General features: G+C 34.7%; 1 protein-coding gene across 2 annotated transcripts in view; it reads left to right on the top strand.

Moving 5' to 3' along the window:
- The window catches only part of PRKG1 (protein kinase cGMP-dependent 1), a 1,109,393-nt gene that overhangs the window by 146,779 nt on the left and 948,076 nt on the right, over nt 1-14,538 (top strand). For both annotated transcript variants that reach the window (XM_006206633.4, XM_006206634.4), the window contains exon 2: nt 1,736-1,902. In XM_006206633.4, coding sequence (XP_006206695.1) covers nt 1,736-1,902 — 167 coding nt within the window. The remainder of the gene's footprint in view (nt 1-1,735; nt 1,903-14,538) is intronic.

Below are 14,538 nucleotides of genomic sequence, written 5' to 3'. Positions count from 1 at the left end.
AGCAATTGTTACCTCTTATCATTTTGATGATCACCATTCTTAACAGGCATGAGGTGCTATCTCATTGTGGTTTTAATTATGTACCCCTGTACCCCTAATGACTAGAGATGTTGAACATCTTTCCATGTACCTGTTGGTGGTTGGTAATTTTTAAAATACCACTTTACAGATTATAAAACGGAAATTCAGAAAAAATAAGACAACCTGCTCAAGGTTTAATATGTGACAGAACTAGGCTTGGGACCCAAATATATCTAACTTGAAAGCTTATTTTCTTTACATTTCACACACATACTTATTCTAAAAATAATTCTGTATCCTGCTTTTTCAGTTAAAAATAGTATAAGAATTTTTCCCATGCAATTAACACTTGTCATAAGCAACTTAATTGCATCCTTACGGTTCATTCTATTTTTCATGTTGAAATTTTACATTCATTTTTGATGTATACCTTTTTATTACTTAAAACCAAATCATTAAAAAGATAATGTGTGAAGGCTAGATCACTTAGACTGAGGTCTAGATGAGAAGTCAGCTAGAATTGGTGTGTTCCTGTGCTTTAATAAGTATTCATCACTGCAGGTCATTACTGGGAAAGCCACTGATTAAGCAAATGTGGACAAAGACCAGCTTGTAGTCAGATGCTTTTCAAATTCAGACTTTTAATATAGAATTCCAAATGTGTTGCTTATCCTCTACATTGCTAAGATCTTTGCTTTTGTCTTTATCCAGTTGCTGACTTCTCTGAAAGTACCCTATGCAACTCTCGACAACATATGCCTCAGTTTCTCTTTACTTTGATTCTTGTATCCTTAGTAGGTTATTTGGAATTTCTTATCCCAGAGAATCAAATGATCACCCCCTTTTCAAGTTCTGCAAAGCTTTTCTGTTAACCACTGAATCTCAATTATAGAGTTTGTAAATAAATATGTTTCCTGCCAACTGCCTGTTTAATCCCCTGTTTAAACCATGTTGTATTTAAAACATCTTGTTCAGTAGAGTTTTACCTACTTGGTTATCTCAATGTAAGCTGCTTGAAGAAATACTCTCTAAAGAAGCAGAAGGTATGGGTAAAGAACTGTCAGATATCTACCAGGTGTTTCAAACAGCTAATTAGGAATCTAGTTCTTAACCACTTTTTTATCCAACATATTTCTTGAGCTCCCATACTATAGCTGGCATTGTAGTAGACACCAGGCATATAGTAGAGAGAAAGCTAAAAATGATCTCTGCCCTCATGAAGCATAAAGTCTAGTGGAAGAGGCACACAAAAATAAGTAAACAAATTGTGTTTTACTGTAACTGGGTGTAGCATAATACATCCTGATGTTCTTTTATAATATATAAACATAGTAATGATAGTGTTTGTTCTATAAAGTTTTGTTGTATTTTGTTCATATTTATTCTTTAACAAAGTTGCAAGTTTCAATTTAAAATGTTTGCCTGTGATCTTTATGGTAAAAAAAAAAAATCTTCCAACAAAGTGGAACTGTATGATTTTGCTTGTTTGTTGGTCCCATGCTCATTAAATAATACTTTACTGGAAGGAAAATTTCTCAGTGTCTTTCCTGCTGCCATGGGATTACTTTGTTCTCAGGTCTATCAGAAAATTATTGGATTCCTAACAAGAAAATGCCTTTGTAGTGCACCTGAACACTGTATGGCTCTGCTCAACCTCACAAACTATGAAAGCACTTGTCAGCTGCTCCAGTAAATCTTCCTTCTCTTACCATAGGTCTAAGGATCTTATAAAGGAAGCCATCCTTGATAATGACTTTATGAAGAACTTGGAACTGTCGCAGATCCAAGAGATTGTGGATTGTATGTATCCAGTGGAGTATGGCAAGGACAGCTGCATCATCAAAGAAGGAGATGTGGGGTCACTGGTGTATGTCATGGAAGGTATGTTTGTGACCGCGGTCCTCTGACATTCACACATTCTCTTTTCACCTCAGCAGCCCACATGCAGATGACAGTGCATTATGTGGGACAATTCTCTGTTGCTTTTGTTGTTGTTGAGAAAGTTTTAGGGGGGTAGACTGCTACTTAGATAGTGGTTGAGTAATTGTATGAAGTGTTTGTGTTTAGAATTATTAATATAGGAATCCAGTATTTTTTCAGACATGGGGAAGGGATGAGAATATGAAAGAAAGAAATGCTATTTATTGCACCGAATAAGACCACACACTGTCAGTTCATTGAGCAAGCTCACAAAGTTTCAATGGAAGTTCAAGTCTATTGGAAGTATTTTTGGGTAGATAACCAAAGTGTCTTCAAAGCTGCTTTTATCTCTCAGTATATGACCAGGTTTCCTGCTGTGATGCTGCTATAAAAAGAGAATGTTTTCAGTGTTTTATAGGTGTATGATAGAGGTAGATCTTAGAGGCTGGATGGTATATTAGCTCCCTGATTAGTAAGAGTGATAGCTTGTTTCATAAATCTTGTCCAAACTAAGTAACTGCTTTGAAAAAAAAAACTGAGTATGCACTGTGTAAATACGTTTTATACTTAAGTAAATTTTCATCATGTGTATTTCTGATTTGAAATTTATAATGACATGTTCTCTTTTTGTGGGAAGAAAGAAGCCTGAAATAATGACTGAATCAGATGAGGAGAAAGTGAGTTCAGAAATGTCTGTAATATAAGACAGTTGGCATACAAAAATCACAATTGATTTACTGGGTGGCAATTAGTGTTTTATCCAAAGCGTTGATGACAGTGTCCTATAACTGTCAAGTTTGTAGGTCATTCAGAGAAGGGGTATATTTTGTCAGGTCAGTTAACTTCTCTGAGTTTCACTCAATTTATGAAAAAGAAGATACTATGTCTTTCTGGCAATGATTTTCAACTGGCAATGATTCTGTCCCTAAGGGACATTTGTCAGTGTTTGGAGACATTTGGTTGTCACAATATGGGTGAGGGTGGGAGTAGGGGAGGCTACTGGCATCTAGTAGGTGAAGACCAGGGATGCTCAATTGGGCAGTTGCCCACGACAAAGACTTCCCTGTTCTTGGTACCTGTGCTGAAAAACCCTGCTTTCTGCCTTCTTCACAGGATTGTTATGAAGTTAATATGGAATAAGTTGTATGGCTGTTTAATATCAAGTATAAAACACTGTAAAATAACAACCAGTATTAGTATTTGTATTAAATACTTAATGGTATGTAAGAAACGTTCTTTCGACATTTATCATTCACATTTTAATTTTTCTTTGCAGTCTTTTTTGACACATATCAGGCATTGGCTATTTAAGTACTAATTTTTATCATTTTTATTTCTTTGGAGTTTTCAGCTTTTCTGTCAATGTTATGAAGTTTTTCCCCAGGCCAAAAGGAAATCAGTGTTCAGCTAGGCTTTCTTCTAATAAAACCAAAATATAATAGAAAAAAACACAAACAGTATACACTTGTCAGAGAATTGTAGGGAAAGGAAGTGAAATTATAGGGAAGAGTATATGTGGGTAGTAAGCAAGAAGGATAAGAAAAATGAAATATTTAGAGGCCATAAATAGAGAGGTAAAGTGTTAAGAACTATTAACAATTAGAAACCAAGTTTAAAGTGTTTTTGAGATAATAATATATCAGTAGTTTCATATTATTTGGTTTTTCAGATATTTTATTGGAAGGTGTGTTTTTAAGAATACAGATATTATATACAGCAAGGTATACTTTACTTCAGTGATTTTCAAATGCTCATTATTGATATTCCATTCAAGAAATGAGTATTTTAAAAACCTGTATGTTCAGTTTTCTTTTATCTTGAGGATCTTTTACGAAAATAGATTTCCAAACAACCTTGTAAATTTTTCCAAAAAAAAAAAATTTATTCATGCCATTCTAGATTTCTTACACTAACTGCAAGTTTACTAGCTATATTAGAAGAAGCTTGGAAATCGTAGTTAAGATTTATTGAGTTTTTAGAACAATGCCCAATGCTTTTTCTAAACACTTTCCATGCATAAAATTTAATTCTCGAAACAATTCTGTGAGGTAAGGGCTAATGTTTATTATCCCCTTTCATAGATGCAAAGACTGAGGCCTAACTAGTTTATAGTAGAGTTAGGATTGAACCCAAGTAATCTTGATTCAGAGCTCAAGCTCTTAACTATGGGGCTACGTATTAGGAAGAGTTCTCCAGAGAGAAAGAGCCAATAGGATGTGTGTGTGTGTGTGTGTGTGTGTGTGTGTGTGTGTTTATGTGTGTGTACCGGTGTATTGAGACAGTGGTTTATTTTAAGGAATTAGCTCCTGTGATTGTGGAGGCTGTCAAGTTCAAAATCTTCAAGGTTAAGGCTTGTAGGCTGGAGACCTAGGGAAAAGTTGACGTTCTAACTCAAGTCTGGAGGCCATCTGTTGGCAGAATTCTACCTTCCTTTAGAAAGATCAGTCTTTTCTTCTGTTAAGGCCTGCAACTGATTGGATGAGCCAACCAACATGAAGAGGTAAATCTGCTTACTCAAAGTCTACTGATTTAGATGTTAATCTCATCTAAAAAAGACCTGCACTGAAACACCTAGTGTAATGTTTGACCAGATATCTGGCTGTCATGGGCTTGCAAGTTGACATATAAAATTAACCATCACAGGTCCATTCCTTGTCAACTTGGCACCCAGATACATCTCCTTAAACCATACTCAGTCTTCAAGTTAAGACAATAAGAAGGTCATACTTCTGCCTAACGTGATATCATGATCCTGTATACAATGAAAACACACTAACCTTTTTCCCAGAGAAGGATTCAGAGTCCTTGGGTGATGTTTAATCTACTTAGTATCTCATAACTTAAATACCATGGTGTAAAGTTAATAATACTTAAATACCTATAGTGTAAAGTCAGTGCATCTTATGTTAGATGATAAGGGGTTAGGAGAGAGAAGGAGAGAAAGATTTTATGCACACACACACTCACTCATACATACAGACAAACATATTTATAACAAAATAGAGAAGAAATACCCATTGGAGACTTCCCTAAGTAAAGATAGACATACTGATTTTCCCCCATTGCTTCAGGCTAATTTTAATACATTCTGTCTCTCTTCTTTTTACTTCTAAATTGACTAAATAGTAGGTGATTTTAATTATGCTTTAAAAAACGGGATTCTTAATAGTACATCAGTATTCGGAGTCACAGATTTTGCAATAATGTTGATTTCATAAATTTAGTTAAACTCACTAAATGACCATGCTCTTATAAACTGATACTGACCTGTCTTCAAGCTGTAATTCTAACCAGTTCCATGTAACTTTGGTTGATCTTATGTTAATATTCTTATGTCAAAATAATTTAAAAATGAAAAAGCCTGTCAGTTAAATATTTAAAAGTTTTAACTGAGGAAGTGTTTCATTGCTTAATTAGTTTTTTATCAACACATTTAATCTTCTCAAAATTTAGATAGCACTGTTCTTGGTATACATGGATCCTTTTTCGTCTGTGAACATGAATATTTATAAAGAGTATACCATAGCAACAATGGATGAATAGGCTAGAGAAGTTCTTTCACAAACTTGCTTATTATTAAAACGTTCCCAGGGAGTTTATGTGGAAAATCAGTCCAATTTTTTCTCTCTCTCTTCAGTTAAATGAAATTATCTTCATAAAATGCTTGTTTAACCTGTTCCTTTAGTGATTTGTGTTTTAGCCTGGGCAGTGTCCCAAGTATTATTGCATACCTAAATGCCAAATTTTCTCATCGTTTTGACAAAAGAGAACAGTCATATGTTAAGACTTTACTCATTAGGGTGACTGGGGAAAAAACATCTGGAGGTAGTGTAAATATATTACCATGTATTTTCAAGCAAAATGAGTTGTATGACTTTCAGATATTTACAGTTCCTGGCTAGTGGAGGTTTCAGTTTGAAGTTTTTATCAGAATTGTGTGGTAATAGTTTCTTTAGGCAGAAGTGTAATGGATCAAGTTGCTAAGGCTTGATTTACATTTTAATTGTGTTTTCAAATATAAAAATGACTCTTGAATAATACTTGAATACAGCTTATTTTCTTAAAGAATTAATTATAATGTAATGTTTGTTAATTTCCTCAAAATCTTGCCCTCTCTTATTTTTTTCCATAAAGATAAACTTCAGTCTACCGTCATCCAAAATAAAACAAATTCTGATGTAGCGATTGAGAATTTATGATGCAAATAAAACATTTTCTTTGGGAAACTAATTTAATATTTTTGTATTGAAAAATATCTTCTAGTGTAAATCCATCGAAGTGGCTGATTTGCTTAGATACTGGTTTTGTGTATTTCCTGTGATCTTTCATTGTGGAAGCAAATAGATTACATTTTATTTTCTGAAAATGGCAAGTATCTGTTTAGATTCATTAGCTATTGTAAGTTAAATTCCTAAATAAAATCATCAAGGTGTGTTTTTTAATGAGGTGCTTGTTACTGATAATAGCTTTCAGTAAGAACTTATCCATGGTCTCACGTCCATTCCTCTCTTACTAGTTCTTTTTTCTTTCTGAAATCATAGCTGAGGTTTGATTTAATCTTGGTCCACCTGAGTCCTTATGGTTTAGAGCTAGACTCTGCTGTATACCTTGAAGGCCCTATTTTTTTTTCTATCTACTATCAATCGCATTGATTTTATTTTTCTCATGGGTTTTTAAAATATTTTTTTTAGGAAGGAACAGTTCTTTCAGTTCATCACACAAATGATTGTTTTAATAGGGCTTTTGTGCACTGGTGCTGAGCGATCTGTGCTTATTCACTCTCGGGGACTGGCCTCATGTTTCTGAGTTACTGCACTGAGATTTCCCTTTTGTCTTCTGAAGACTGGTCGTCTGCCTGCCTTTCCAGGGGGCTGAGTAATAGCAGGTCTGCCTGTTATGCTGATGTCCAACACCATTTATTCTTCAACGTGTACGTGGGTTGTGTTAGCCACCGTTGACAGTAAATTTATACAACTTCATACTGCACGTTTGTTAGATTAAGAAGGTGAATAGCATTGATTTTCTTACTTTGAAAGACTCCTAAAAGCCGAAATTATTAAAACTTGCTATGCTTACTTTTTTAAGATGATAGTTGAAAAATCCATCAGTTAAAAAAAAATCTGAAATTGGTACAGCAGATCATGGATTGTGTTAAAAAGGTACAACTATCTCTTTTTCCTCTTACTATTTCCTCACAACAGTTATGGGATTCATTTTATGCTGATTCATTTTGCTAAAGTATCAACATTTCCATTCTTCAATTTTGAGAGAATGGCAAATTTGAAAGTGTAAAAATACATTTTTGATGAAAACTAAAAACAAAAACAGCATAGCTGAGAAAATGAAAAGAAAATGTGGATTAGTACCTTCCTGACAGTAGTGTAATAACACATTGGTTTCTTGCTAATGAGGTGAAATTTACTTCAGCGTTTCTTACATGGAACTGTTGAGTAGTTTGCGTGCTGAACATTAAACTGAATTATAAAATTGTTGAGGGTTCATTTTAAAAATACATGGATGCATTTCTTCAGGGACTTTAACAAGATTTCCAATGATTTTTGTTGGGGGCTGGATAGACTAATGCTTTTAATATTCATCCCTCTGATGAAAAATCCTTGAATGATTAGTAATCGTTCTGCACACTCTCAAAGGATAGGGCAGATAGGCCGTACCTCCCAGCACACTGAAACTGCCTGGTGTGACTACCATGGCAACAGCCCTCCCACCCCCACTCCAGAGAACATCGGAACAGGTCTCTGGAATCCTTATTGGCATTCTCCCCTGACACTCCGCATTTGAGAAACTCAGCCTGTAACTGCACATACTTTCTCTGAATTTAACTACTATACCTTTGGAAGGTTGCAGTCTGTCTGATCTTTATATTTAGGCCCTTTCATAAGCTCCTTTCTGATGAAAATGAGACTGTTTTTGCACCAAAGCTCCTTAAGTTGTGCACAAAAATTTAGAATTATCATAGATGACTTAAAATAGTATTAAAGCCAGTTCCTGAGAATTCACATTTTCCCAGCGTATTTAAAGTATCAAGGACTTGTTATTGAGTATATGTACACTGATAATTTATTTAGTACCACTTTTTTCTGCTTAATTTGTCCAACTTTACCAAAGTAAATAGCTTACTTTGTATTACAGAACTACCTTAGAGTTATTCATAAGAATACACTTGCAGATACTAAGTACTATATATAAAATAGATGAACAGCAAGTTTATACTGTATAGCACAGAGAACTGTATTCAGTGTCTTGTAATAACCAATAATAAAAAGAATATGAAAACGAATGTATGTATGTATACATATGACTGAAACATTATGCTGTACATCAGAAATTGACACAACATTGTAAACTATTATACTTAAGTTAAAAAAAAAAGTGTATAGGATCAAATGCTTTTAAACCCAAACATTATTTACTTTCTACCTACTGTTTGCAGCCTTGTGTCACTTACAGAACAGTTGAGTTACTCTGTACACATTTCAGTATCAAAGCAAATTAAGTTACTGTTAATTTATCAGTAGCAAAGCCATATTAGAAAAAGCATCTGGTAAATGTGGCCAAAAGTTTATGAAAGGTAGTTTTCCATTTCATAAATACGGAATGGTATATTTTCAGAGGAAAGCCAAAACTTTTCACAAAATTGTAATTAATAGTGTGTTTAAAATTTTTCCCTCAAAATCTGGGTTTGCTCCTTTAAAAGATCATTTATTCCCCACTGGTAAAAAGAAGGGAATGAGCATTTGTTTCTAGCAGAACTTAATTAATAGCCTATTGTAAGAACTTTCACTGAAAGCCATTCACATACTTGCCATTTTTTTCATTTTTATGGTGATAAGAACATAATTCATTGTTATATTTTATATTTGGCTCCTGTTTATAGAGCATCATTTTACATTACTCTTTTATTACATTGCATTTCATAATGGTTTAGAATATTTAATACATTCGGCATTTTCTTAATATAGATTTATGCTGTCCCCAATGGTTCAGTCAATGATGGGTACATGCTCTCAAATTAAAGCCATTTTTAAGATTTGTGATAATTTGCCCCAATATTTCCAGGGCAGAATTTTTAATGACACACTGTGTTAGAAATATACACATGGGCATATTTGTACTTGGTGCCCACATATATGTATATGAATTTATATGAAGTTATTCATTCTCAGAGTTCAGTTATATTTCAGGAGATGATGAGGTGGTGGTAACATCACATACAGGATACTATCAATGGTTAAATTCAAATTTACAAGAAAAACAGGAGATTAGTAACAATAATTGTAAGTATTGATGATAAGGCTCTCAAGTGAATTAAAAATTACTCTGCAAAGAAAAAATACTTGGTTTATAGATTTTTTGAGCACCATTTTGCATGCCATTCTCTCAAAAGAAAATGAAGGTGACTTGTATGGAAAGTTTTGGGATTTCATTTAATCCTATGAATTTAAATTTTTATATATTACATCAATTCTAAAGACCAAAGGTATATAAAATAGGAAAGGTGTTCCAGTAGATTTTTCTTTGTGTTGAGAATTAGGTTACACATGTACATAGCAAGCATTGCTAAACTATCTTGCTTTTCTCTCCCTCCATATGGTGTGTTTCTACAAAAGTAGAAAGTGTGTTATAGATAAAGCAGAACTTGGATTTGACTGAATGTAGTCCATGAATATGTGACATTCTTTATATTTTCCTCAACAATTGAGACCAGCAAAGAATGTATATAATGAAGTTCCCTTTGTAAGACAATTTCTTTCTTATAATTCACTAATTAATTGATTTGATTATTTATTCATTCCTACATATCAGTTCCTAAAAAAATACCTCCTCAATGCTGACTGTATCTCAGTGCACTAAGGATGTAACAGTCAGCAAGACATACGCGGTCCCTTCGCTTCTAGGGCTTACTTCCTGGTGATGCTGGTAGAGGAAAAAGGCAAAGAACATTCATGCAGAGAAGCAAAATAGATTCAGATAGTGATCAGGGCTACGAATAAATGAGATAAAATGGGATGATGTAAGAGAAAATTGCGAAGGTGGGTCTGGTAATGATTGGATGGGTGAGGGAAATGTTACTCCTGACAGGGAAACATTTGAGTTGAGACCTGAATGATGAAGGAGCCAGACACAAGTATGGATAGAAGATTCCAGATGAGGACCACAGCAAGCAGTGAAGCTATAAGATGGGGAAATGTTAAAGACACAGAAGGCAATGGCATGAGTAAAGTTTGGAGAGGTGGGCAAGAAGCAAGGTTGCATGTAACAACACTCTACTAGCTAATTTTTTTATTCCAAGAGATTTAGAGAGCATTGGAGGAGTTTAGGTTGAGATGAGGCATGGTTTGGTTTCTGTTTTATAGAGAGAAAAATGAATTACACTAGTAATCAAAAGTTGGAAAAAAATGTAGAGTGATGGGGAAACAGGGATACCACTTGGAAAGCTATGGCAGTAGTTCAAGTGAAACAGCTGGCTTGGGCTAAGATGGCAGCATGGGAGATGAAGGAAGTGTCGTATATTTTGGCAATTCATAGATGTGATGTGGGGGTATAAAAAAGAGAAATTGGGAATGACTTTTAGCAAAGAAAGTAATTTAAATAGTAACTTAAATGATTTAAATAGTTGGGTGAATGGTGGTGCCATTTTCTGAGAGATGGGAAAAAAGTGAGAGGAGTTCACGTTTAGGAAAGTAAATCAAGAATTCTGTTCTGACAATGTGAAGCTAAGGTGCCTCTTAGACATCCCATTGGAGATGTTGGGTTGATGATAGTGGATACACATGTCTGAAAGCTCAGTTAAGGGCTCAGGCTGTGGCAGAAGTAGTCTAACTAAACTAGGCATAAAAGGAAGATTGATGAAAGTAATTTTCTTATAATTATAGTTGTTTTACATGCAGCAGATTAAATGGATAAATCATACATTAGTCATAACTATCTTTAAATCCTCCATGAAAAATCTTCATGGTAAACTGAAAATTTCTTCCTGTTTTGTGCAAACTATTAACCTTAAAGCAGCAATTCTCAACGTGTAGTCAGTAGACGCTTCTAGGGGCTCCTTGAGGTCAAAACTATTTTCATTATAACAGGAGCATGTTATTTGCTTTGTTCTGTCTTGTTCTCTCATGAGTGTACAGTGGAGTTTTCCAGAACCCACATGATACGTGATATACCAGCAGATTAAATGCAAAAGCAGAAAATGCAGCTGCCTTCTATCGTCCAGACATGAATTAGATTCCCAAAAAGTGTGAAACAGTGGTATGGGTCTTATTAATTTTTTGCTTTTAAAATGCAGTTAATTTTATTAAAAACATATTCTAACATGTAATAGGTTTATTATTATTTTCAAGTGAATAACTATTTTTTAAAAATTCTCAGCTTTAAGATTTAATGGAATAAACATCAATAGATTCAGCCCGCATATGCAAAAACTTTTTGAGGTCTTCAATAATTTTTGATAATGCAAAGAGCTTTAGAGACTAAAAGTTTGAGAACCACTGCTTTAAGCTATATGACTTGAAGTTAAATATGACCGTTTGGATGTTTTGGAAAATAAACTAGGATTAGTTTAAGGTTCAAAATATCAGATATCAATTCTCCAACCTTGTTACAAAATACATAGGACCATGTTACAAAATACATTTTTAAAAAATAAATTCTTGGTACATTAGAAACAAAAAATCTCTGTAAAGGCTGGCATTTAAATCTAGACCAAATAGCCAATGCATAGCAACAATGGGCAAGCAAGTTCCATTGAAGTGCCTATTATTCTGTTAATTACATTCCATTTCACAGTTTGAAAGGTATCCTTGAGGCATCTTGTGGGTTCTGTTTGCACACTTTTGAATGTTTAAGATTTGGGAATTGAATTTTGTTCCTCAGTGATTATCCTGAATTAGTGCAGTAGGATACTGATTTTTTTTTTGTAATTAGACTTTAATTATAGTTCTAAAGGAATAAAAGTGTCAAATATTCTTTGAATCCAATCAGCATTTTTGGAGAAGAAAATGGTTTTATACTGTGCTTACTTCTCACTTAAAAAAAAAAATCCCAGAAGATAACAAACATTTTGTGTTTTGAAGGCTCAGAACAACTCATCTAATAGCTTAAATGCTTTAAAGTTTAGGAAGCAAGTACATTATTTTACATGTGATCCCAATGTAATGCGCTCAATATACAGTTAAACCTAAATCGACAGCTATTGATTGGTTATTTCTTTTTAAATACTCGTTGCTAAGTAAGTATTTAAACTCTCTGCATGTTTCTTTTGTGATACATTTTGCAAAGAGCCTTTTCATTTGCTGGTGCATTTGCTTGTTTTTGATATCTCACCACCATGCTATTTAACATTTTCTTGGGAAAAGTTAAAAAAAAATGCTGCTTTCATTTATTGTTCTTGGAAAGAAAACTTTCTTCTTTCTTCTCCCCAGAGCAGCTTTTATGAGATAAGTAACATTGGGAGATGAAAGACTTCACTCCAACTGTGAACACGTATGACATTTTATTGTGATGAGAAAGTAATTTTAGTATTTGTTTTTTTATGCAAGTTATATTTCAGTGTTTTCCGCAACAGTACATTTTGTTTCCTGTTCTCACAAAGCATGACTTGTCTTGGCATAACCAGAATACTAAACTAGGTTTCTGTCTCTTGTGCTTTGAGTTATAAGCTTTGGCCATTTGGTTTGAGTTATCTTGTAGAGAAATGACCACTGACCTAAAAGCCATAAATCCTGGAAGCTGAATCCAGATCCCTCCCTTAAGTAGCCATGTGACCATGTTGAAATAATCCTCTCTGTGCTTTATTTACTCTATTTCCCAACTCCGTGAACAACACCACCTTTCCTCCTACTAGCCCACACTGGAAATCCAGGAGGTGTTCAGGCATCATGTCTGTTGAGCTGCAAATCCTCTTCAGTCTGTCAGCTTGTCACTGTCGCGTATCCCTGTCTGCTACTGCTTTAGTTCAGGACAATTATAATTTCTTTTGAAAATTTCCAACAAGAGCAAGATCTTTCTCAAAGACGAATATGTTCATGTCATCTTTCTGTTTGACGTTTTCAAGTGCCTTCCCCTGGCAGAAACCAAAACTCCATTGGGAAGATGAGTCTACGGTGTAATGCAGAAAGCTGAGTTTTGGAACTTAGCAGATATGAACTTGAATCCCAATTTTGCCATCTAAGTAGCTAAGTCCCCTTGGGGAAATTCTCTGACTTTTTCTAGTCATCGTTGCCCCATTTGTCAAATAGTATGATAGATGTCAAACATCAAGTTCTGAGTCAGGTCCCTGGGGGTAGCCACTGCTCGCTCATCTGCTCCTCCTTCCCCGAGGGATTCAGCACTCATCACTCCAGGGCTCTGGCTCAACTTCCTCAAATACTCGCTTGTGTCTGTGACTCTATGTGTCTTCCTAGGACTGGAGTATTTACACTAAAATATTACTGCTCTTCAGAGGTAACGTAGGAGTTAGCTCTGCTCAGAAGCCTTCTCTGACTCTTCCTGACTGGGTTGGATTCTCTTTTCTTAAAGTTCCTATACCATCTTCTGTGTCCCTCTACACAAGCATATTGGTCAGATTGTGTCTTCTTCATCCATCCAATTGATTTATTCAGGAAATACTTATTTTGCATATATTGTGTGCCAGGTGGTGTTCTAAGTGTTTAGGTTATAGTAGGGACCAAAGTTTACACAATTTTCTTTAACATAGTTCTTTTATCCTAATGGGGGAGATGCAGAACAAATAAATAAATATGTATAAGTGTTTGAGTACATACATATATATATATATATATATATAACAAATGTGTATATATAATAATTTTATATATATATATGTATATAGTGTGTATGTATATATATATTAGGTACTTTAAAGTGCTATGAAAACCAAAGCATGGAGAAGAGATAGAGAGTGACATACTAACATACAGGGTGGGGAAGGGATTGGTGTGTTACGCAGGGTAGTCAGGGGAGGCCTCTATAAGTTGAACACTGAGCTGGAGCAGAGACATGAATGAAGTGACAATGCGCCATGAAGGAAGAGCATTTTAGGCAGAAGGGATAAAAATGTGCCAAACCCTGAGATGGGGTTGTGGTTGACATGTTCAAATAACAGTATGGAAGCCAGTGTGTCTGGAGTGGAGTGAGTGATGACAGGTGTGGAGGTAAGGGAGTTAGATGGGGAAATCAGTGGTGTAACAGAGCTCCAAAAGCGTTCATTGTAGGCCATAGTATGGACTGTAGATAAATTGTTTTTTTCCTTTTCATCAAGATAGGAATCCCTAGAAGATTTGAGCTAAAGAGCAACATGCTTTAACTTGTGGGTTTTTCCTGCAGCTATGACAAACTCTAGTAGCAATGAAAGGAAGTGGGGATGTCAGTTAGGAGGCTATTAACATGATGACTTTAAGTGGTACAATGGAGATGCTAAGAAATAGTCAAATTTAGGGACTACTTCAATAGTATAGTTGAATGAATAATTCCTAATTCAATAGTATTTCATACTGGATTGGATTGGAAAAGGCATGTGAGATAAAGAGAGGAGTGAAGAATTCCAAGTTTTGAGCATGAACAGCTGGAACACTGGTTGCC

The sequence above is a fragment of the Vicugna pacos genome, chromosome 11 (assembly GCF_048564905.1).
Source record: "Vicugna pacos chromosome 11, VicPac4, whole genome shotgun sequence".
NCBI lineage: Eukaryota > Metazoa > Chordata > Mammalia > Artiodactyla > Camelidae > Vicugna > Vicugna pacos.
Note: the sequence above shows the minus strand (reverse complement) of the source record. Positions and strands in the feature narration are given on the sequence as shown.